This window comes from Bolinopsis microptera, chromosome 10 (genome assembly GCF_026151205.1).
Source record: "Bolinopsis microptera isolate Bmic1 chromosome 10, MBARI_Bmic_1.0, whole genome shotgun sequence".
NCBI lineage: Eukaryota > Metazoa > Ctenophora > Tentaculata > Lobata > Bolinopsidae > Bolinopsis > Bolinopsis microptera.
Genome location: NC_087081.1, coordinates 12795687 through 12822484, shown reverse-complemented (window position 1 = coordinate 12822484; position 26798 = coordinate 12795687). Strand labels below are relative to the sequence as shown.

The 26798-nt window shown below is 40.0% G+C and overlaps 1 protein-coding gene across 1 annotated transcript; it reads right to left on the bottom strand.

The window, feature by feature from the left end:
• Nucleotides 1-326: 326 nt before the first annotated feature.
• On the bottom strand, nt 327-26798 carry LOC134821635 (uncharacterized). Its single transcript, XM_063832337.1, has 6 exons — nt 26737-26798; nt 26204-26330; nt 20735-22673; nt 948-1017; nt 609-684; nt 327-410 (listed from the first exon to the last, which is right to left on the bottom strand). The coding sequence occupies exons 1-6, from the start codon at nt 26796-26798 to the stop codon at nt 327-329; spliced, it is 2358 nt and encodes a 785-aa protein (XP_063688407.1).

The following is a 26798-nucleotide window of genomic DNA, read 5'->3' as shown; positions in this document are numbered from 1 at the left end:
AATCTACAAAGCCAGAGAGAGATAATTCAACGCGCACACAAAACTACTGATAAAAACTGCCTATAACTATAAGAATTCTATTATTATAAGAATCTCTATTTTGCTAGTACTTAAGTAAAGTTTTTCAAAACTGTTCCACATTCAAACGACGATTTGGCGTCAAAGTACAAATTCGGACTTTTGATGGTTTCGAATTCGAGTATTCATGTCAATGTCCGCGCTCACAATTATGTCCGTTCACGTAATGTCCGGTCAAATAAGGTCCGATAAGGTAGGTGTTAATCAATTTAAGCTGCATTATGGGTGCTGAATCAAGTTCATTTTCTTCAGAAGCACACAGCTCGAACAATCTCTGCGTAGCTAAGTTTACCGTCCTTATCAGCATCCATACAATCCAACAGTTCCAGAATCTAGAAAGAAAATACGAGAGTGAGACCCTAAAGCCATCTTCGTCGAACAAGCTACAGGTAAGCAACAAAAATCGTGCCCTATAATTATACTGAGATGAAAGATGGGTGTACCTGATCATGACTACCTCCCTCAGGAATAATACAACGACTCTAACCATTATGCAGTATTAACTTCAGATGTGTAATATGTTGTCTCACCTGCTCTTTCTTATGATTATCAGTATCACACCCTTCTAACAAATCCCCCAGTTCTTGTTGATCTAGTGACCCTGATCTACAGTCACAGAGATAAAGTGTGATAACATGTTTTATAAACTATCAGTGAACAAACGGCAAAGATTTTCAATATTTTGTATAGGTCAACATGGGGTGGATAAGATTAAATGAAATCAAACGACAAGTTAGTGGAGAACTTATAGTTATATCGAATAAGCGTGGTCTTTTATTTTTACTAGATATTATGGTGTCTTAAATCGTTTATAAACATTTAAAAAAAGTTCCCAGCAATTGTATTGTTGATATTAAAGAGAAACTAGCCGGTCTTTGTCGAGTTTAATAAAGTTCTCCCGAACCGCTGATTCAATTGGGTCTCCCAATGCCATCGAGACTGCCTGAAATACCAGTAATTAAGTAATTAGGGGTCGTTCACATATTGATATTACGTAATCAGCCGAGGGGGGAGGGGGTTTCCAAATGATTACGCTAGTGTAATTTTGACACAATAGCTATGTGTAAAACTGATTACGGAGGGGGGACGGGGACCCGGGGTAAACATTGTTCAAAAAGTGATTACGTAATGTGAATTACGTATGTGAACGACCCCTTAAAACAGCGGAATTCAATTTGAACGTCCAGAGATTGATGGCCGTCCGCGGTAGGGGCAGAAGTAAGAATGCAGTTCGGCCTTAACCGCTTCAGAGAACGGATTATGTTATCAGTTATGGCGCGAACTATATCTCCACAGAAGGCACATACAATTTGAAACATATGAAATAGTTCTTCTACTCGCTTGATTCTGCACTATTAGTAACGTGTTAAAGTTAACGTGTTTCGACCAAAATTGAGAGGGGAAACGTTTAAGAATACTGCACTTTCGAGGCACCTCGACATTGTGCTTTTCACGGAGAAATAAGACAGTAGTGTTTTTTGAATATGCTATTTTATCTTTGAAAAGTATTTTGAGTGATTTGTGTACGTGCATATATTGATTCTTAATGCATTGCAAAAGATTTGATCTCAATTCATGAAGTTTGAACTATCTTTTTGAGACTCTGACGTTACGAATAGCATGACGTCACTGAGAGGGAACTTGTGACGTCACTGAGAGGTAACTTGTGACGTCACTGAGAGGGAACTTGTTAAGCCGTGGGAACTGGGAGCAATTGTCGGTACGCCCTCTAAAGAACCTCTAAATCTGTAAATTGAGTAGCAAAATTGCACCATGCCCCCTCAAGATATAAGAGATGGGTTATCATATAACTATGAGAAAGATGATAAGCCTGAAACCCCTTAAATTCACAAAATTGATAGCTCATTTTCCTTCTTGTCGCTCATTCAAAAGTTTTTAATTTTTAAAATACTTGAATATGACAACAACCCAATACTATCATGAGGACAGTAACCAAACTGCTTACGGCATTAAAAGTGATGCTATAAGATACACTTGGGCAGGATACTATCTATTCGTCATTGCCTCATCTTTAATAGGAGACATAACCATTCTGATAGCATCAATAAAGTACAAAGCCTTTAGACTTCACCGAGTCATCATTGTCATCATCCAGCACATGGCATTCTGTGACCTGATGGTATCTGCTACCTACGTTTTCCCAAAGATGGTTTCTGTTATCTCTGATAGGTGGATGCTAGGAAAACTATTCTGCTACTTCTACTCATATGCACAGTTCTATTCAAATCTGACGAGTGCGCTGCTCATCTGTATCATGACAACCAGCAAACTGCTCCTCATCAAATATCCCCTCCAATTTGGAACAGCCACTCGGAAGAAAGCACACTTGATCTGCGTGGCATGCTGGTTGTTAGCTTTCACCTTACCGGTCATATTCCTTCTCGGAGATAAAGATGATGTTTTCTTTTCGTATAAGGGCTATCTATGTGATTATGGTTTCTCGTCGGAGATTTGGAACTATCTGAGGCCTTTTGTTGCAGTTCTATTTGGATTTATTCCAACATGCCTGGTTGTGTCAACCACCCTCTATTTGCTGATTGAAGCCAGACAAGTCGTTTACCGGAGCAGGGAAAGTTTGAAGTGGCAGGGAATCCTGACAACAGTTCTTACAGCAACTGTTTACTGTGTATCTATCCTACCATACGTTGCTTACCATATTGTGGAATCTATCATGAAACTAGAGGACAAGAGCAAGAGTTCATTCCATTTCCAAGTCACGTTTTTTAGAGCTGCAATCTCGCTGATGTCTTTAAACACCATGAGCAACTTCTACATCTATTGTCTGACCGTTTCTAGCTTCAGAGCATTTATCCGGTCGAAGATGCAGCTGTCTTATCAGCACATTACCAACGTGGAAACTTCTATAAATCGTGGTAAATGTTCAATGTTCATAGATAAATATTAATACTATCGATATTTATTTATCAACCTTATCATAGTCTTATGACAGCAGAATTTTAATCGAATCGCTTGATCTGATATTTTACATTAACAATAAAGGTTTTGTACAAATTTTTTCAGGAGGCCGAGGAAGGACGATCATTGGCACAGAAGCGGACGCTATTGAAGATATTGAACAAACAACAGTTTGATTGTGATATAATAGTGACCCAGAATATTCTTAGAGATGCAAAATACGAAATTTCAAGAACAATTTCAAGTTTTGATATATGGAATGGTTCTAAAACACTTCTAACTTTGAATTTAATTAATTTTTAAAAATAATTACAGATAAAATTAGTACAAAATATGTTGTAAATTTTTCCACAAAAACGATGAGCCCCATTATGCCATTATATAATGTGTTAATTAAATAATAACATTTAATTGTGCTTTGTTCTTTAAATACAATTTTATAGTGTCTTATCATTTTTAAAGTATCTAAGGCTCATGGTAGTCGGGTGGCGCGCACGAGCGATAAGACTTATGGCTCGGTCGACCGAGCGATAAGTAGCTCCTTATCGCTCGTGCGCGTCGTCACTTCAAGCACAGTTGCGCGTCGTATCGTACTCGATGCTTGCCAAAGAGCTTTAATACTTTGGTTTTGGCGTGTTACATCTGAAGTCCAGAAGATGAATCCGAAATTGTGGAACCAGATGATACGGTTTTTGAGGCATTTTGATACGGTCATTTCAGTCTTTTAAAGTAGTTTCAGAGTGCTGGAAATGGTTGAACGGTGTAGGGGGATGTGTTTACTAACTATTTTGACGTCAAAATAGTCGCCAGAGGCTCCCTGAGTCATGGAATGAACGGAATGAACAAAAATGAAATTGTTTCTAAAACTCGTCGGATTGCCCCAAAACAGGTCGGAATCGTTTGGTATTGACCCTTATAGTGTTCCTACAAAGTTTGGTGGCCCTAGCACTCCCAGAACGCCCACTAGAGACTTAATTCCATTTCCGTATCAAAAAGCTGGAGTATCCGATATTGATACGGTCATTTCAGTCTGTTAAAGGGGCTGCAGAGTGCTGGAGATGATTGTACGGTGTAGGGGGATGTGTTTACTAACTATTTTGACGTCAAAATAGTCGCCCAAGACTCCCTGAGTCATGGAATGAACGGAATGAACAAAAATTAAATTTTTTCTAAAACTCGTCGGATTGCCCCAAAACAGGTCGGAATCGTTTGGTATTGACCCTTATAGTGTTCCTACCAAGTTTGGTGGCCCTAGCACTCCCAGAACGCCCACTAGAGACTTAATTCCATTTCCGTATCAAAAAGCTGGTTCCTGAGTATCCGATATTGATACGGTCATTTCAGTCTGTTAAAGGGGCTGCAGAGTGCTGGAGATGATTGTACGGTGTAGGGGGATGTGTTTACTAACTATTTTGACGTCAAAATAGTCGCCCAAGACTCCCTGAGTCATGGAATGAACGGAATGAACAAAAATGAAATTGTTTCTAAAACTCGTCGGATGGCCCCAAAACAGGTAGGAATCGTTTGGTATTGACCCTAATAGTGTTCCCACAAAGTTTGGTGGCCCTAGCACTCCCAGAACACCCATTATACCCTTGGCTGGATTCAAGAATTTAGAACCAGTTGAGCAGATAAAACGGATTTTGAGAAATTTTGTCTGCTTGTGTTGTTGCAGAGAGTTGAATTTGGTTCAACAGTATTCAAACAAGATGTGTTCCAACTTAGTTTTGTAGCCCTACCAGTTTCATAACGTCCACTAGAATCCGGTTCCATTTTCTTCCAAGAAGCTGTAGACAAGGTTGTTTGAAATTTAAATTTAACCTCTCTGGTAATACAACTTTTTACTTGGATGGATTTCAATAATTAAAGAGAGCAGATTGTTACTTTGTTATTTTTGAGATTTGATTTTTTGATATCATGTGTATAAATGTATAAATCAGTTTCTACAAATTGTAACAGCAATTGGCAGTAATAAAGCGGTAGTAATAGTTTTGCACAACATCAATCATAATATCATTCAATACTTCAATACCTTCAAAATAATTTAACTCGGTTATAATAATTTAAACGCAGATCTAAAAGAACTAAGCACAGTAGTAGGATGAACTTCCAGGCAAGGTTGGAGGAAGGTAGAGGTGAAGCTGTGGGTAAGGATAGTAGGCTGGGAAGGATCCATTTCTGATCCAGAGCTGATGATTTGGGTTGAACTGATGATTTAGGTGGTACAGATGATTTGGGTTGAGCTGATGATTTGGGTTGAGTTGATGATTTGGGTTGAACTGATGATTTGGGTTGAGCTGATGATTTTGGTTGAGCTGAAGATTTGGGTTGAGCTGATGATTTGGGTTGAACTGATGATTTGGGTTGAGCTGATGATTTGGGTAGAACTGATGACTTGGGTTGGGCTGATGATTTGGGTTGAACTGATGATTTAGGTGGTACAGATGATTTGGGTTGAGCTGATGATTTGGGTTGAGTTGATGATTTGGGTTGAATTGATGATTTGGGTTGAGCTGATGATTTTGGTTGAGCTGATGATTTGGGTTGAGCTGATGATTTGGGTGGTACAGATGAGTTGGGTGGTACAGATGAGTTGGGTGGTACAGATGAGTTGGGTGGTACAGATGAGTTGGGTGGTACAGATGAGTTGGGTGGTACAGATGAGTTGGGTGGTACAGATGATTTGGATGAGGGACGAGAGGAAGACAGTTCCTTAATACAATCTAGACTATGTTTGGAAATAGATGGATCAATCTTTACATAATCAGAAAACTTAGGCAAATCTATATCTGAACGTTTCAACTTCTTACTCTTAAACTTAGGTGCTTGCTCGAAATCCTCGTCTGAGTCGACAGAGGGTTTGACTGAATGTTTACGTGACTGATTATCTAACTTGGCACCTAGTTCCTTCCTATTCTGGAGTACCTGTTCGGCAGAACAAATCATAACAGAGTACGACTTGTCTGCCCGAACTTCCTCAACAGAATGAAACAACTGGTCAGAGTATCTAACTAAAATCTTAGAACTTATGGAGGTGTGGAAACTTGCAACTATTCCATCTAATACTTTCTGGCTCTCCAAGAAATTAAACTTAAGAGACCTATCAGTTATTATGCAGCTATATAAATTTAAGAGAGCCTCTACAGAGCCATCCTTATCTAGTGAGCAGTGTTCAGAACATTCATATACATCTAAAGTGTGCTTACAGGGGAAAAAGTGCTTAAAGAACTGTTGCAACTTATCAGATAAAGGAAACATGAGCTGAACTAAGGAACTACAAAACAATCTAACGTGGGGTATCTTAGGACCTGACTTAAGATCAGAAATGAACACATAAGAACCACACTCTAACCGCAGTACTACAGAGGAGCACACGGTCAGGGGGTCAGAATAAGCATGTGATAAAGGAGGCAAAGCATCCTGCATATTATGATAATATACACCTAAAGATGAATCGAACTTGTGGGAGTCACGAATGAGCTCAACCACGGCATTTACCTGAGATGTATCCATAGGGAGTAGTCGTGTTGACTGAGTTAGCTGTAAAAAACAGCCAATAAGTAAAACTCAGATAGGGAGAAGTGTAGTCAAAGAACTGGTTGTAGGAAACAACACAGTCCAAATAGGAGTAGGAAGGGAGGACTCAGAACTACTTGTAGAAAACAACGTAGTTTAGAGTAAAGTAGGCAAAGAAGACAGGCACGTAGCGTAAACTACAAAATAAAAATGTGTATTTGAAAGATAGAGCTTAAAGTTGAAATGTCAAAAGATTGTACTCAGTGTGTGAAATAGTAAACTGAAACCGGGTGAGCTATATTTCACGAGGGTATTTATACCCGCTTCATCGTGACAGGGATAACGAGCCAATTGTTTACAAACAAGCAGCAAGCATGTGAATCCTTCTTGATAAGGTTCAGATCACGTTTGATCGCATGCAGGGTTCTTGTCTCCGATAGATCAGATCATCACCAAATATCAACAGAGAAGCCTCAACTAATATATGTACATCTCGGCATCAATGATATACACAAAGGAGAGGACATCACCAAAATCGTTGACAACTTCAAGATCTTCAATGAAATGCTAGAACTAGTATCTCCCACCACCAGACTGATCATCTCTTGCCCCCTACTAAACGGAAACACCTATCAGAACCGACATGTCTTTTCCTTGAGGAGATCCCTGTCCATATTGGTCAATCAGCAGCAAAACGAGGACCCTAAAACAAAAAGGATTTTCCTTCAGAGAAATGACAAGTTCTTCATTAACACGCAGTCCACTCCTAAGCAGAACTCGATGTACTTCCGTGATAATCTCCATCTATCAGACAGAGGAATGCGTGCAATCACCAACACCATGAGAGACACCCTCGACAAGATCTTCAGAGAGTTTGAGCTTCCTGTCTAAATTTTAGTCTTCAAACCACCAACCCAACCTCTTGAAAAAACTATGAATTTACAATCTAAAATTATAAGCTGGAACATCCAATCAACAAATACAACTTTTGGCTCTAAGTTTGATGACCCCCAATTTTGTGCCGTTTTTGACAAGTTTCCTTTTGTCTGCCTTCAAGAAATAAGACAACCGGTCAAACACTCGGGTTTCAGGTCCTTTAATAAAACCCGCCGGGACAAAAAACATGGTGGCGTATGCATCATGGTCCAAAACGAAATAGCCAAAGGCGTAAAACTTGAAAAATCCACAATTGAAGATGTTGTTGCCTGTAAACTCGAAAAAAATTACTTTGGCGTAGATAATGATATATTCATTGTTAACTCATACATTAAACCAGCTAACACTTCCTCTAAAAACTCAGATATTTCGGGCTTTGACACCATCCGAGAACTGGACCAATTTCTTAATGTTCTTTTAAGTAAAGGTGATGTAATTACCTGTGGTGACTTCAACTCGCGTATCGGCCATGATATTGACTTCATCAAAGGAGACAAATGTGGCTACGAGAGCTTCATTCCCCTGCCAGAAGACTACAACCCCCAAGAACTCCCAACCAGGAACTCAAAGGACAAAAAGTCGAACAATTACAAAAGACCCTTCCTAGAAATGCTTGTCAATAATGAACTCCATATTCTCAATGGGAGAACTTTAGGAGACTCATATGGTGACTTCACTTGTATTCAGACCAGCGGTGCCAGCGTTGTTGACTACTTTATTATATCCCCAAACTGCAGTAAGTATTTATGTCATATGACAATCCAGCCGTTCACTTGCTTTTCTGATCATAAACCACTACTCCTGGCACTCAACTTCTCTCCGTCCAACACTCTTGTAAATACAAAGGCACTCCATGAAACTTACGCTCGGGCCCCACTTCGTTACAAAATAACTCCTGATAGCCTTTCAAGCTTACGGGATACTTTGATGGACCCACTTGTGGAAGAATGTTCCAAAACCCTCTTAGAAACAGACTATCCCGAAGATCCCTTAGGTACATACAAATTGAACGAAGATATCACAGTTCACTTGAACAAAATAGCAGACAAATGTCTCCAAAAGACCAAACATCCCAAAATAACCAAAAAGGGATCCATAAATAAACAACCCTGGTTCACACAAGCCACTAGAGAAGCTAAAATATCTTGTACTCGTGCAGCTCGAATTGTTTCCGATTTCCCCAATAGCGACTATCTTCGAAAAAATTTTTACAAAGTAAAAAATACCTATAAAAGTTTGATTGACCGTACCAAAAACAAATATCTTGACAAACTGAATACAGATATCGAATCTGGTAAAATTCTAAACTGGAAACAATTCAAAAAACTGAAAAAATTTAAAGGAAGTGTTGACAAATTTGATTGTCATGACATGGAAAACTTTCAAAAATTCTTCGGTAAACTTTATGCCAATGCCCATAGCACCATAACTGTAGAGAATAAGGAAGAAATGCTTCAAAATGCAGAGGCTATTAACAATAATTGCCAACCATCCCCTGCACAATCAATACTCAATGGCCAGATCTCTGTGGATGAAATATCTACTGCGCTCTCTTCACTCAAAAACGGCAAAAGTTCCTCGGAGGATATGATATGCAATGAAATACTGAAGACCTTGTCCACAACAAATACACAACTCCTTTGCAAAGTCTTTAACCGCTGTTTAGACACTGGAACTTACCCGTGGAACAACAGCATTATTACACCCCTACACAAAAAAGGCGACAAAGATAATCCCGATAACTACAGAGCAATTGCTGTGAGTAGTACAATCGGGAAACTATTCTCGACCATTATGCTAAACAGGATAATCAAGTTCAAAAATGAATACAACCCGGACCCCATAAATCAACTTGGCTTCGCTAAAGGAGCTCAAACATACGACCACATACTCACACTCAACACCATTACGTCTAAATACAAAAAGCTCAAGGTTCCCGTTTATGCTGTTTTCGTGGACTTCCGGAAAGCCTTCGACTCTGTTTGCCGTGAAGCTCTTTTCTTAAAATTAGCTAAACTAGGTATCACTGGCAAAACTTTTAATGTTCTTAAACATATGTACAAAAATTCCACTGGCCAGATAAAACTATCTGGATTTGTCAGCGAAAAATTTGATATCAGTAAAGGAACTGAACAGGGTCATCCACTTTCCCCTGATCTTTTTAAGATATACATCAGAGATCTTTCCCCTCGACTAGAATATGATAACTGTCCAAAACTAATGAACCAACTTATCAGTCACTTACTATGGGCAGATGATCTGATACTCTTGGCACTCGACCCCAAAACCCTCCAAAAGCAACTCGATGCTTTGAACAATTTCTGCTTGGAATGGGGCGTCGAAATTAATGCAGATAAAACTAAACTCATGAAATTTAATGCCCGTTTTGACAATTATCAGCCGGTTCCCCTCAAAATTGGTAATCACCTGTTAGAAGAAGTCGAATCATACTGTTATCTAGGAATCGAAATACACAAATCCGGCTCATTCACAAATGCCCGAACTGAGCTCAAAAAGAAAGCCATGCGTGCACTTTATGGCATGAAAAGCTCAGTAAACAAATCCAAATTATCATTCCGCTCTCTAACAACACTCTTTGATGGTCTTATTAAACCTATCGTTCTTTACGGAGCGCCTATTTACACACCTAATATGGCTATCATAAAACACATCTCAAAACAAGTCGATCTTAATATGGATCCCGACACAAAAACAAAATTTCACACTAGTATCCTCAAGAAAATTAGCCTTCTGAACAGCGAAAAAGTTCACCTTAAATGGTCACTGGGTGTAAACCGTAAAGCCAGCAACGCAGGCGTCTGGGGTGAGTCAGGCCGCTACCCATTGATCTATGAATGCATTAACCTTACTCTCAAATATAGCCAACGCTTGAAAAATCTCAAAGATAACTCCCTTGTCTCATTAGCCTTCAAGGAACAGATGAACATGAAATTGGACTGGTACAGAGGTCTGGAGCCTGTCCTCGCGCTAGACCCATGTTTCTCTACCGATCATGTCACAGCCTACCGCACACTCAAAAACGATCACTCCAAGTTAATTTCTGAAAGAAACCCGAATATCGCAAAACCACCAAAAGAGGACTTTCTTATTCACAACGGTTTCAAGAAACGAATTCCTCCGCAATCAACACAACCCATCGGGAGTAAAATATTCACACCCCACGTCATTACTAAAAGTTTGAAATGTAGCTTTAGAGAATATTGGGGGTCCTGTATCAACACTTCTCGGAAATTAGAATTTTATCGTGACCTAAAATCCAAATTCAACAAAGAATATTACCTAGACAGTGTCATTAAATATGCCGACCGTGCTAATATCACAAGACTACGGATCAGTGCACATCGACTCGAAATTGAACTTGGCCGATATAATCAAACTCCTCGCGACGAGCGAATATGCTCTTGGTGCAATATAGTCTTAGGTTCTGGTATTATTGAGAGTGAAGATCACTTCCTTAACCATTGTGATCTTAACGCTGCATCGAGGCGAAAAGTCCTAGACAAGATCCAGTCAATCATATCAAATCCAAACAAACCATTTGCGACATCTTATCCTGTTCACGCTGTCATCCCTGGATCAAACGTTCTCAAACTCATCAGCAACAACAGTGAAATCATTGAATTAATCACGAACGAAAGTCAAGTCCACCTCACGAGAGTCGTTGCTAGATTTGCCACTACGTGTTTTAACAACCGCAAGAAATTCGTCGACTCTCTGGCCAGTACATGAATATTAAACATCACTGTACCAGCGCTGTTTCTTTTCGCGCAACAATGAGTGCAGAGTGACCTGGCTCAAGCATTACAGCACTACCAAGGCGACTGTAAACAAAATATTTATTGTCAAAATCCTTATTTTTCACTTTGGTTTAAGTTATATAATATAATAAATTTAAATCATATGATATTGTTATTATCTTAACAGTTACTATTGTAACTAAAGATTTTAAATTTGTATTCCTTGTATTCCTTGTATTCCTTGTATTCCTTGTATTCCTTGTCTTCTAAGAAGATCATATCCTCGTTCTTGCCCCCTCTGGCTCCAGTGGATCTCATCATTACTCGATAAGCATCGGATCAAATGATTGCCTCAAAAACCGTATCATCTGGTTCCACAATCTCGGATACTCAGGAACCAGCTTTTTGATACGGAAATTGAACCAAGTCTCTAGTGGGCGTTCTGGGAGTGCTAGGGCCACCAAACTTAGGCATCCAATCTTTGCAGTTGTTTCTTTCATGGTAGTTGCGAGCGTCTATACTTTCAGTCTTTAGCTTGCTCATTTTGTATTTACATCATTTGTACAAGACTAGATGGTAGTCATGTTCTGTGTCCTAAACCTAACTTTAGTGTGCATGTTATCTATTATGTTGGTCTCAGTTTAAACCTGAAAGCCATTGAATATGTTTGCCACTGCTTCTCAGCTGATCATAAATAATTTAAAATAGGGTTCAGTGTTCTGACCATTTGTGTATGTAGATGAAGCAAGGTCAGGAACCCAGCACGGTGAAGGATTAGGCCGGTTATCTAGCAAAGATCTCTGTCACTATACTTTTGTTGCTCAGTATCATTAGTATCATCATTGAAGATTGTGCATACACAACTTTATTAAAGTAAATGTTAGACAGTGTTATTTCGAATACATCCCAGCACAAATATTATCAGCTTCATCAATCTTGATATCTTAACGATGACCCTGGTCAAACAATTTAAAACTTCTGTAATTTCATTTCTAGTATGCGTATAGGAAATCGATAAGGCTTTAAAATGATATGTTCGGCGACCTTTTAGCTCAATCACGAGACTCAGTAGGAGTGATTGAACTGCAAGGGACAATTGAGGCTAACGAATTAGCAGTTTCAAGTTAAGTTTAATATAATAACGAATTAATTATAATAACCAATGAATTATACAGGTTGTACGTACACACTACACGCCACAGAATTAAAAACGTTCTGATCGAGCTGCACTTGCACTGATGAGCTGAACGTTTGCGGAGTTAAAATCGCAAGCTACCAACGCGATACTTCCGAATATAGTTGCGCGGCTTATTAATAAAATTAAAAATTAGCTTTCCAATGTTTATTGTTTATTTTGATTTTGTTGCATATTGTTTTGAATTAAATTATATCTTATTTACAATTTATAAATAAAATGTATACTGAATACAACAATTTTTTAAAAATCTAATTATAGTCTGAAGCTAATTTTTAATTTTACCTATAAGCCGCGCAATTGCCTTTTGAAAGTTTCGCGTTTGTAGCTCGCGATTGTAACTCCGCAAACGTTCAGCTCATCAATGCAAGTGCAGCTCGATCAGAACGTTTTTAATTCTGTGGCGTGTACGTACAACCTGTATAATTCATTGGTTATTATAATTAATTCGTTATTATATTAAACTTAACTTGAAACTGCTAATTCGTTAGCCTCAATTGTCCCTTGCAGTTCAATCACTCCTACTGAGTCTCGTGATTGAGCTAAAAGGTCGCCGAACATATCATTTTGAAGCCTTATCGATTTCCTATACGCATACTAGAAATGAAATTACAGAAGTTTTAAATTGTTTGACCAGGGTCATCGTTAAGATATCAAGATTGATGAAGCTGATAATATTTGTGCTGGGATGTATTCGAAATAACACTGTCTAACATTTACTTTAATAAAGTTGTGTATGCACAATCTTCAATGATGATACTAATGATACTGAGCAACAAAAGTATAGTGACAGAGATCTTTGCTAGATAACCGGCCTAATCCTTCACCGTGCTGGGTTCCTGACCTTGCTTCATCTACATACACAAATGGTCAGAACACTGAACCCTATTTTAAATTATTTATGATCAGCTGAGAAGCAGTGGCAAACATATTCAATGGCTTTCAGGTTTAAACTGAGACCAACATAATAAATAACATGCACACTAAAGTTAGGTTTAGGACACAGAACATGGCTACAATCTAGTCTTGTACAAATGATGTAAATACAAAATGAGCAAGCTAAAGACTGAAAGTATAGACGCTCGCAACTACCATGAAAGAAACAACTGCAAAGATTGGATGCCTAAGTTTGGTGGCCCTAGCACTCCCAGAACGCCCACTAGAGACTTGGTTCCATTTCCGTATCAAAAAGCTGGTTCCTGAGTATCCGAGATTGTGGAACCAGATGATACGGTTTTTGAGGCATTTTGATACAGTCATTTCAGTCTGTTAAAGTAGTTTCAGAGTGCTGGAAATGGTTGAACGGTGTAGGGGGATGTGTTTACTAACTATTTTGACGTCAAAATTGTCGCCAGAGGCTCCCTGAGTCATGGAATGAACGGAATGAACAAAAATGAAATCTTTTCTAAACTCGTCGGATTGCCCCAAAACAGATCGGAATCGTTTGGTATTGACCCTAATAGTGTTCCTGCAAAGTTTGGTGGCCCTAGCACTCCCAGAACGCCCACTAGAGACTTGGTTCCATTTCCGTATTAAAAAGCTGGTTCCTGAGTATACGAGATTGTGGAACCAGATGATACGGTTTTTGAGGCAATCATTTGATCCGATGCTTATCGAGTAATGATGAGATCCACTGGAGCCAGAGGGGGCAAGAACGAGGATATGATCTTCTTAGAAGACAATGATCTGATCTATCGGAGACAAGAACCCTGCATGCGATCAAACGTGATCTGAACCTTATCAAGAAGGATTCACATGCTTGCTGCTTGTTTGTAAACAATTGGCTCGTTATCCCTGTCACGATTACACAGGATTACACAGGATTACACAGGATTAAAATTAAATTATAGATCCATTATCATGGACCGTCATAATTGTACAGAGATTAATGAAAACATTCATCTTTCCTTGAAGTCAGGGCCAGGGTTATCCTTAAATCTTAATTATGACTAATTCGCGAGGTTCTCACCAAGTTGATAGTAAAATTGTTTAAGTTTCGTGCATTTGAATTACGTTGACGCATATCTTCGGTGAAGCTATTTCGCTCTTCGGAGCAGCGAAGGAAATAAGTGCACACACAGTTGACAGCATAGGAGCGCCTTTCTTGAAATTGAATATACTGTGGGGTGTTTGGTTGAATATTAAGTGAACGGTGGCAGTGAATATGGAGGCTCTGGTGATTTTGAGGAATTACAGTTGAGTTAGGAGACAAAATTTCCATAAGATGGACTTTGAGATTTGTTTCATTGATATTGCTTGAGTCAGTGATTTCAGTGCTTATTTCAATGGGTGGCATTTGAGAAAGATTTTTGACTAATTTCGACCTCTGTTTTGAATACAAGTCACATATATAGAGAACATGTGACTCATCTTCGATGGTCTCGACACCCATACTTGATTGACACCAAGCACATAGTCTTTGCTCACGGGGTGTGTTGGAGTATCTGCCTTTTTCAATATGGAGATCATGGGCGCTGATTCTAAGTTTTGTGGTGCTATAACGACGAGAGAAGCCTTTGCATAAGTGTAAGTAGGGCTCTCGTTTAAAGGTGTGTTTGATTGAGTGATAGAATGAGAGTTTAGAAGAAGTAGATTTCTGATATTCCCAACATTTTTTGAATTGATTGGTTAGAGCTTCGATGATGTTAGGAATTCTATACTTTTTGCTGGATAGTGGTTTGATACATTGACTAAAATTTGACTGATTTTTGAGGGAGTCTTTTAATAATTTGTGATCACTTACAGGGTTGGGCTCGGCTTTGTTGGCTGCATTTGTATTGAGAATTCGGTGCGCGGTTACGTGATCTAGTTTGTAAATTTCATCTAGTTCAAGGAGGGGTTTTATGTATCGATACCAAGGTAAGTTTAGTGATTTTTGTTCTTTTACGGCTGCAGTTACAAACGAATTCGACTTTGATTTTGTATTTAGCCTTTTGAAGTAATTTAATGTTAAGCGAATTGATTGATAAATCAGAGGAATTCTTCCTGTCTCTCCCCATACACCTACATTTGATGCTTTACGATGGACTCCCAATGCCCATTTTAGGAATGAAATATGCACTCTTTCTTGCAGAGAGGCGCTGATTTTTTTAAGTAAGTTAGTAGCGGTTGCTTCTGTCGAGTTAATCGTTTTGCAAAGAGATTTGTTGATCGTACTAGTGGGTGTCCATATTGGAGCACCATATAATAAAATGGGCTTGATGAGAGAGTCGAACAGTGTAAGGAGTGCTTTAAAAGATAACTTTGATCGCATGACAACCCTTTTCAGGCCAAAAAATGCACGCATTGCTTTGGTTTTAAGGTTTTGTTGAGCGATCTGCACTTGACCCGATTGATGAAGTTCAAATCCAAGGTAACAATAACTGTCGACAATTTCAAGATTAGATCCGTTGAGTGTAAATTTGATGTTTTGTACGTCCTGTTTTAACGCTTTCTTACCAAAGATGACTGCTTGAGTTTTGAGTTCATTGATTTCAATGCCCCACTCCTTACAAAAATTACCGAGAATATTAAGTTGCATTTGAGTGGTTTCCTGGTCGAGTGAAAGGAGTATAAGGTCATCCGCCCACAGCAGGTGGCTAACAGTAATATTTGAAAGTACGGGGCAATTTGGAAAGTCTAGGAGGCAGGACATATCACTGAGAAAAACTTTAAAAAGGTCAGGTGAGAGTGGGTGACCTTGTTCTGTACCTTTACGTATCTGAAAGCGTTTACTGAGATGACCAGATAATTTTATGTAAGCGTACGAGTTTGAGTACATATTTTTAAGGACATTGTAGAAGTTTCCAGTTATGCCATTTTTTGCGAGTTTGAGGAAAAGGGCTTGACGGCAGACTGAGTCGAATGCTTTTTTAAAATCAACAAATACTGCATATACAGGTTTCCCCAAAAGTTTATATTTTGATGCTATAGTTTTCATGGTTAGTATGTGATCGTATGTTTGAGCTTTCTTTGTGAAGCCTAGTTGGTTAGGTGGATCAGGGCAGTTTTCAGAGCGGAAGTGAATGAGTCGTTCTAAGAGAATAGTTGAGAAGAGTTTTCCTATGACACTGCTCACAGCAACTGCACGGTAGTTGTCAGGATCCGATTTATTTCCCTTTTTATGAAGTGGAGATATGATGCTGACGTTCCAGGGATAAATTCCTTGTGAGAAGCAGGCGTTAAAGAGGTTCAACATAATTAATTTATGATTGGTATCCAGAGATTTTATAATTTCATTATTAATCATGTCGAGCGAGGAAGCTTTACCATTTTTGAGGGATTTTATACTAGAGTCAAGTTCTGTTGTGGTGATTAAGCTGTTGAGTGACTCAGGATGAGTTGCACCTTGATTTATCAAGTCAGCTTGATCAATCATAGAAACTTTTTTATTTTCATTTATTGTATTGTGTTTATCAGAATATAGGTTACCAAAAAAAGACTCGAATCTATTCATATCATGGCTGTCAAAATTTAAAGTTTCCTTTTTCTGATTTTTTAGTTTTTTGAAAGATTGCCAGTTGAGAATTTTCCCCCCCCTCTATATCCTCATTCATACGTGCGAAGAATTCGTTTTTGGCAGAGTTCTTCAAACGCTTATAGCTACCCTTGACAAGATAATAGTTTTCACGTATAAGGTTGTTTGACGGGAATTTTGAGGTTGCATCTGTAGCTTTACGAAATTCTCTTTTACCTAATCTCGTTTTCCAGTTAAACCAAGGTTTGTTTGAGGTGTGAGATTTTTTGGGTGGTTTGGTGATGAAGCGGGTATAAATACCCTCGTGAAATATAGCTCACCCGGTTTCAGTTTACTATTTCACACACTGAGTACAATCTTTTGACATTTCAACTTTAAGCTCTATCTTTCAAATACACATTTTTATTTTGTAGTTTACGCTACGTGCCTGTCTTTTTTTTGCCTACTTTACTCTAAACTACGTTGTTTTCTACAACTAGTTCTGAGTCCTCCCTTCCTACTCCTATCTGGACTGTGTTGTTTCCTACAACCAGTTCTTTGACTACACTTCTCCCTATCTGAGTTTTACTTATTGGCTGTTTTTTACAGCTAACTCAGTCAACACGACTACTCCCTATGGATACATCTCAGGTAAATGCCGTGGTTGAGCTCATTCGTGACTCCCACAAGTTCGATTCATCTTTAGGTGTATATTATCATAATATGCAGGATGCTTTGCCTCCTTTATCACATGCTTATTCTGACCCCCTGACCGTGTGCTCCTCTGTAGTACTGCGGTTAGAGTGTGGTTCTTATGTGTTCATTTCTGATCTTAAGTCAGGTCCTAAGATACCCCACGTTAGATTGTTTGGTAGTTCCTTAGTTCAGCTCATGTTTCCTTTATCTGATAAGTTGCAACAGTTCTTTAAGCACTTTTTCCCCTGTAAGCACACTTTAGATGTATATGAATGTTCTGACCACTGCTCACTAGATAAGGATGGCTCTGTAGAGGCTCTCTTAAATTTTTATAGCTGCATAATAACTGATAGGTCTCTTAAGTTTAATCTCTTGGAGAGCCAGAAAGTATTAGATGGAATAGTTGCAAGTTTCCACACCTCCATAAGTTCTAAGATTTTAGTTAGATACTCTGACCAGTTGTTTCATTCTGTTGAGGAAGTTCGGGCAGACAAGTCGTACTCTGTTATGATTTGTTCTGCCGAACAGGTACTCCAGAATAGGAAGGAACTAGGTGCCAAGTTAGATAATCAGTCACGTAAACATTCAGTCAAACCCTCTGTCGACTCAGACGAGGATTTCGAGCAAGCACCTAAGTTTAAGAGTAAGAAGTTGAAACGTTCAGATATAGATTTGCCTAAGTTTTCTGATTATGTAAAGATTGATCCATCTATTTCCAAACATAGTCTAGATTGTATTAAGGAACTGTCTTCCTCTCGTCCCTCATCCAAATCATCTGCACCACCCAACTGATCTGTACCACCCAACTCATCTGTACCACCCAACTCATCTGTACCACCCAAATCATCAGCTCAACCCAAATCATCAGCTCAACCCAAATCATCAGCTCAACCCAAATCATCAGTTCAACCCAAATCATCAGCTCAACCCAAATCATCAGCTCAACCCAAATCATCAGTTCAACCCAAATCATCTGTACCACCCAACTCATCTGTACCACCCAACTCATCTGTACCACCCAACTCATCTGTACCACCCAACTCATCTGTACCACCCAAATCATCAGCTCAACCCAAATCATCAGCTCAACCCAAATCATCAGCTCAACCCAAATCATCTGTACCACCTAAATCATCAGTTCAACCCAAATCATCAGCCCAACCCAAGTCATCAGTTCTACCCAAATCATCAGCTCAACCCAAATCATCAGTTCAACCCAAATCATCAGCTCAACCCAAATCATCAGTTCAACCCAAATCATCAGCTCAACCCAAATCATCAGTTCAACCCAAATCATCAGCTCAACCCAAATCTTCAGCTCAACCAAAATCATCAGCTCAACCCAAATCATCAGTTCAACCCAAATCATCAACTCAACCCAAATCATCAGCTCAACCCAAATCATCTGTACCACCTAAATCATCAGTTCAACCCAAATCATCAGCTCTGGATCAGAAATGGATCCTTCCCAGCCTACTATCCTTACCCACAGCTTCACCTCTACCTTCCTCCAACCTTGCCTGGAAGTTCATCCTACTACTGTGCTTAGTTCTTTTAGATCTGCGTTTAAATTATTATAACCGAGTTAAATTATTTTGAAGGTATTGAAGTATTGAATGATATTATGATTGATGTTGTGCAAAACTATTACTACCGCTTTATTACTGCCAATTGCTGTTACAATTTGTAGAAACTGATTTATACATTTATACATATGATATCAAAAATCAAATCTCAAAAATAACAAAGTAACAATCTGCTCTCTTTAAATATTGAAATCCATCCAAGTAAAAAGTTGTATTACCAGAGAGGTTAAATTTAGATTTCAAACAACCTTGTCTACAGCTTCTTGGAAGAAAATGGAACCGGATTCTAGTGGATGTTCTGAAACTGGTAGGGCTACAAAACTAAGTTGGAACACATCTTGTTTGAATACTGTTGAACCAAATTCAACTCTCTGCAACAACACAAGCAGACAAAATTTCTCAAAATCCGTTTTATCTGCTCAACTGGTTCTAAATTCTTGAATCCAGCCAAGGGTATAATGGGTGTTCTGGGAGTGCTAGGGCCACCAAACTTTGTGGGAACACTATTAGGGTCAATACCAAACGATTCCTACCTGTTTTGGGGCCATCCGACGAGTTTTAGAAAAAATTTCATTTTTGTTCATTCCGTTCATTCCAAGACTCAGGGAGTCTTGGGCGACTATTTTGACGTCAAAATAGGTAGTAAACACATCCCCCTACACCGTACAATCATCTCCAGCACTCTGCAGCCCCTTTAACAGACTGAAATGACCGTATCAATATCGGATACTCAGGAACCAGCTTTTTGATACGGAAATGGAATTAAGTCTCTAGTGGGCGTTCTGGGAGTGCTAGGGCCACCAAACGTTGTAGGAACACTATAAGGGTCAATACCAAACGATTCCGACCTGTTTTGGGGCAATCCGACGAGTTTTAGAAAAAATTTAATTTTTGTTCATTCCGTTCATTCCATGACTCAGGGAGTCTTGGGCGACTATTTTGACGTCAAAATAGTTAGTAAACACATCCCCCTACACCGTACAATCATCTCCAGCACTCTGCAGCCCCTTTAACAGACTGAAATGACCGTATCAATATCGGATACTCAGAAACCAGCTTTTTGATACGGAAATGGAATTAAGTCTCTAGTGGGTCTGAGTGGAGTTGGGTTAAAAACATATAAGAGATACGATGATTTAACTTGTAGAAGCTTTCAATAAACATGTGTTAATCGTCGTCAGCTGAATGTGATGTGGTGGACAATGCTTATATGTGAATGAGTGGTGTCAGGGATGGAGGGTGGGGGAGGTGTGGGTGGAAAGTGAAAATTACAGTACAATGTCAATAAAAATTTAGTCTTCTGTTGAGGTTGAGAAGGAAATGCCAGATGGTCTGGACTTTAAGGATTTGGCAATTTTAGGAAGAATGGGGTCCCAGAGGGAACTACATTTGGGTGCGCGGTCTGTTCTGTTCATAGCTGGTTGTCGTATTTGTATAGCTGCGTGTTCTGTGAGGTCAAGTTGGGAGCGTGAGGTGAGGGATTTGAGGACTTCGATGTTGTTCCAGGAGATGGTGTGGCCGGTGGTCAGGGCATGATGTGCAGGGGCTGATTTGATTCTGTCTGTGGATTCGTCGATGGCGTTGTTGAGTCTGTAACATCGTTCGTGTTCTTTCATGCGGTGGACCAAGGGTCTGTAGGTCTGTCCGGCGTATTTGGAGGGGCACTGTGAGCAGGAAATTTCGTAGATGGTGTTGGGAGTGAGGTGAGTAGGGGGTGTGGTCTTCGTTTTGGTGAGGAGGTTGCGGAGGGAGGTAGCAGAGGAGTGGGTGACTTTGATGTCGTGTTGTCCGAGTATCTTGGAGATGGGTTTGGATAGGGAGGGATGGAAAGGAAGAGAAACAGTAAGGGCATGTTCACGGGTCTGTCGGTTGAATGAGGCTAGGGATTGGTGGCGAGAGGGGTTGGTGAATTTCCGTTGTACTTCGTCCATGATGGTGGTGATGCGGTGAGGAGGGAAGCCGTTCTGGAGGCAAACGTGTCGTACTGTCTGGAGTTCGTCGTCAAGGTGTTGGGGTGAGCAGATGTTGTGGGCTCTTCTGGTCAGTGATCGGATGACTGCGTTCTTAGATGAGTTGGTGGTGCAGGAGGAGTACTTGGTGTAGAGGTTGGTGTGGGTGGGTTTTCTGTAGACTGATGTGGATTTGTCAGGGTGGATGAGAACGTCAAGGAAGGGTATAGTTCCGTCTGTAGAGGGATGTTCTTGGGTAAAGTTGAGGTCTTCAGTAAGGGAGTTAAGGAATGTAAGGAAGGATTCTGCGTGGTTTCTGTCTCTGAAAGATCCAAGGCCGTCGTCAACGAAATGGGAGTAAGTGTTCGGAGGGTCAGGACATGAGGATAAAGCTAAGGTCTCGATTTCAGCAAGACGGATTTCAGCTAGTTCAACAATGAGGGGGGATCCCATTGTACCACCTTCGTCTTCGGAGTAGAAGGAGCCGTTGAATTCAAGGTATGAGTTGTCAAGGCAAAAGTTGATAAGGGAGCCTATGGTGGTGGTGGTGACATTGGAGGGAAGACGAGAGGGGTTCTGTTCAAAGGAGGAGATGACAGTTTTGAGGGCTAGGCGCATGTCACAGGAGGTGTACAAGGATTGGACGTCTAAGGAGGCGTGGTAGTGGAAGGAGGGATTGAGAGAGGAGTCGAAGCGATGTTTGAAGTCGGAAGAGTCTTTGAGGCGTAAGGGGTTCTGGGCTAGGGGTTTGAGGAAAGATGCGAGGACTTTGTGGAGGGCTTGGAGGGGGGTGTTGTAGAAGCTGACTACGGGACGGATAGGTGCGCCGGGTTTGTGTATCTTAGGTTGTCCGTAAAGTTGAGGCCATCTAGGATGTAGGTTGCGCATCTTGTGGTATAGGTCGGTCGTGATCTTCTTGTCGGTGTGTAGTTTCTTGAGGACTTTCTGTAGTTTAGTGGTAACGGATTGAGTGGGGTCTTTCGTTAAGAGGGTGTAACTACCTGAGGATAAGTGGTCGGTAACTTTGGTTATGTATTGATCGTGAGTCAGTACAACAGTGGCGTTGCCCTTATCAGCAGGAAGAAATTTCAATTCAGATTTCTTAGATTTTAAAGATTTAAGAGCGGTACGTTGTTGTGGAGTCAAATTGTCGGTGGTCATGTCACGTTTATTGTCAAATTTAGATAATACAGAGGTGACCTGATATGTGGCTGAGGCTTCCATGCCTTCTCCTAGTTGTTTAGTGATATTCTGTATGAGGGGAGCCAGGTCGGGGGTAGGATCTGAGGTGGGTGTCGGGACGAACTTCAGTCCAAGGGAGAGGACGTCAGTTTCAGCTGTGGAGAGGGTCTGTCCAGAGAGGTTGATCACTGTTTTGGCTGTGGTGTCTTTCTTGGGGGTAGGTGAGGTCTTGAGGAGGGGACCATGAAATGTGGGAGAGGGTATGTCGAGCGTTTTAAGAGTGTCGTAGGGTGAGAGGAACGGGGTGTCGTATTCTGAGAGTAGTACCGCGAACTTCTTTTGGTGAGTAAGGAGTTGTTTTCTGTGGGTGTATGAGGATTTTTTGGTGTTGAGGTGTCCTAGTTTCTGAAAATATTGAGGGGTTATGAGTGATTCTATGTGTCTGAGGTTGTGCTCATAAGTGCGTTTGTGTTGTGCATATTTGAGGCGATAGTGGTTGAGTCTTTCAGTGATGAGGAGGTTAGATGCGTGAGTGAGGACTTCAGTTGAGCGTTTGGTGGATAGTGGGTTGGTGAGTCTGAGTCCCTTAGGGATGAGTGAGTGATCACGGCAGGCTTTCAGGAATGATATGTGACATGAGTTAATGGCCATGTGTTCTATGCTGTGAGAGGTGGTTTTGGCCAGTGTGGGTGTTCTGGGAGTGCTAGGGCCCCCAAACTTTGTAGGAACACTATAAGGGTCAATACCAAACGATTCCGACCTGTTTTGGGGCAATCCGACGAGTTTTAGAAAAAATTTCATTTTTGTTCATTCCGTTCATTCCATGACTCAGGGAGTCTTGGGCGACTATTTTGACGTCAAAATAGTTAGTAAACACATCCCCCTACACCGTACAATCATCTCCAGCACTCTGCAGCCCCTTTAACAGACTGAAATGACCGTATCAATATCGGATACTCAGAAACCAGCTTTTTGATACGGAAATGGAATTAAGTCTCTAGTGGGCGTTCTGGGAGTGCTAGGGCCACCAAACTTTGTAGGAACACTATAAGGGTCAATACCAAACGATTCCGACCTGTTTTGGGGCAATCCGACGAGTTTTAGAAAAAATTTCATTTTTGTTCATTCCGTTCATTCCATGACTCAGGGAGTCTTGGGCGACTATTTTGACGTCAAAATAGTTAGTAAACACATCCCCCTACACCGTACAATCATCTCCAGCACTCTGCAGCCCCTTTAACAGACTGAAATGACCGTATCAATATCGGACACTCAGGAACCAGCTTTTTGATACGGAAATGGAATTAAGTCTCTAGTGGGCGTTCTGGGAGTGCTAGGGCCACCAAACTTTGTGGGAACACTATTAGGGTCAATACCAAACGATTCCTACCTGTTTTGGGGCCATCCGACGAGTTTTAGAAACAATTTCATTTTTGTTCATTCCGTTCATTCCAAGACTCAGGGAGTCTTGGGCGACTATTTTGACGTCAAAATAGGTAGTAAACACATCCCCCTACACCGTTCAACCATTTCCAGCACTCTGAAACTACTTTAAAAGACTGAAATGACCGTATCAAAATGCCTCAAAAACCGTATCATCAGGTTCCACAATCTCGGATTCATCTTCTGGACTTCAGATGTAACACGCCAAAACCAAAGTATTAAAGCTCTTTGGCAAGCATCGAGTACGATACGACGCGCAATTGTGCTTGAAGTGACGACGCGCACGAGCGATAAGGAGCTACTTATCGCTCGATCGACCGAGCGATAAGTCCGCGCGGCACCCGACTACCATGAGCCTTATTATGTTTGAATATAAAAGCTTTTCTATTGTCTATCGTAATCAATATTCCAATATTTGCCCAGCTAAATCACAAACGGTTATGGTGTATGTCCGGATGTCCCCTTAATAATTTAATACAATAACTCAAATATAAGAAACAAAAAAATGAGAAAAAATTAAGAAAAATAAATAAAAAACTTTAAATTAGAAAAAAAAATTAAAATTTATGAAAATAAAAAACAAAAATAGGCATTTTAAGGCATATGTTGCATCATAAGCTGTAAATAAATAAAGCTATTGCAAGTCATTTGCATGATACCTTAGCACAAAATCGTGCACGATATCAGATGTGAAAAACGTGTATCACCTGTTTTTCACATTGTGGGAAATCAGTTATTTACTCAAAAAGTAAGCATTTTAGGGCAAGTAAAAATAGCATTACTGCCGGTCTGAAATAAACAGATAGGCCTATAAGATATATATATATATATATATTTCATGGCTGGACTTCTACACAATAAAAGAAAGCGGTTGTGATTAGATCATCGAAAGTCTTTGCATCATTTATTTACATCAATTCTGAGAAATTATATCATTAAAGTAACTACAACAAATACGAATCATATACAAATTGAGGAATAAATACAACTAAAAAGCAGTGGGGAAATCTTGATGAACTGAAATTTAAAAAAGAAACTGAAAGCCGTTAAAAATGTACTCTTATCTTATCTCTTATCTAAATACTGATAACTGATTCTCGGAAAATCACTTAAAATCACAACAAAAAACCTGTAAAATTAATACTTAAGTAAAAAATGTAGTATGCACGTCTCTGGAATAATGGTATAACTAAATAAAATCTACAAATATACTAAAACTAAAACTAAGCTCCGGCAGATTTAAAAAGTATATGGTACTATCAAGGGTGTTCATACCCCCAAACCGTTCAAGGGTTTTTCAATTGGTCTAGGTAGAACCCCTCTCTAAGCTTCCATAGCTTTTCTTGTCTGCTTTACTATATTAGGATCAAATACTTAAAGCGTCTACTATAATGACAGAAAGGTGCTTACTAAGTGAGGAATTTATAGGAGGCTATGGTACTAAAATCTAAATCATGATCAATTCTAAAAATGGTTAACTAATTTACAACTTCTTATACCTTTCTTTATGTGACTCTTACTGGTTAGAGAAATCTTAGGGAGATTTGACGGTAGTATATCCTACATACGACTGTTTACACGTCTTACACCTCCATAAAATAAATGAGGTTATAACTCTGACAAGATATATACTTAGTTATAGGGAAAAAAACTTGTTTAGAATGGTGACTACTAAAGTTGGAACAGCGGGGACAGGAAATTTTGCTTCCAAACATAGCATTTACCACAAGCTTGGCACCCCTGGGTCGACAGCCCCGGGAACCGCCCTTAGACTTTCGGAGGTCTGGTTCCTGGGATCTGACTTGCAGTTGTTTCTCTCTCATTGTCACAGTTTAAAGTTCACTGGCACGGTAATTATTGTGTACAGATTGCCACCGATAGTTTGATTCTTTCGATGACTCACGAATACACTGTCCGCACGTACCAGCTTCTTCAGGGCCGGATCAAGGTTGAGCAGGTGAATTATACTTATGGATAATGCCCCCCCATGTTGGGAAGTGCTGGATTTTGATCCATCACCCATGGGTATTAAACAGGCAGTCGACTCATCCTTGTCTTTAAGGGGTATACAAGTTTTTCCCTATTAGCTATATCACTAAATTTGTTAAAGGCATCTTCCTATAATACTGGAATGATAACCTCGGGCTAGAAGGTAACGTGTATAGACTCTCTCTGCTCCAAAGAAAGTTAGTGTCTCACTGTTGTTCTGTCTCCACCCGCATCGCCACTCCAAAAGGTATGTTTTTTACAACATGGTTCCTATGGCATGACGTGGGGATAAGGTAGCAGTGGGTGTCATAGGTTTAGAGTAGAGTTTGGTGTGGACAACATCACCAACGCATAGACATAGGTGTCTAGAAACTCAACGCCGTCCCTAGAGTAGTCGTAAGTAAACAAAAGGTTTGGGTGGATACTATTGAGCCATTCCATGAATTGTAATAGTTATTCAACAGTACCGGGCCAAGCCATATAAATGTCATCACGTAATCTACCCCAGAATGCTGGTCTATGAGGCGGGCATATTCTAGATCTCCTTCGTTAACTAAGATATCAATCTTATCCATAGCACAATCAGCATACTCACATGAGTTCTTAGGACCCATCGCTGCTCCCACGCTCCTGGCGGTATGTTATACCGTTAAATGAAGCAATGTTGTAATCAAGAGTAATTTCTAGTGCACTTATAATGCATTCTGTACTAAACAATTGATCACCACTACTCCTTTTCATTCAGGGTGCTTAGTGCATTGTTGGATCCCCATTTCCCTAGGGAATGTTGGTAAAATGTTAGATATATCGATGGCATCATGTATACCTCCTTTCCCAACAATATGCTAGACTCGTTCAGGCTATCAATCTTCCTCAGAAAGTGAGGGGTATCGATAATTCTATAATTCAAAGTAGCCTCTTCAAATTCATACGCAGTCAAGGCAGAAATGGTTTTCTCAATGTATGAACCACAGCCGGTGGTAATCATCCTCCCAGGGATACAAAGGTGGTTTGTGTGCCTTGGGATTCACGGTACATGTTTCCAGGCTGGTTAAGCTCAGCACATGGAATAACCCACTCCTTGACCTTCTTGGACAT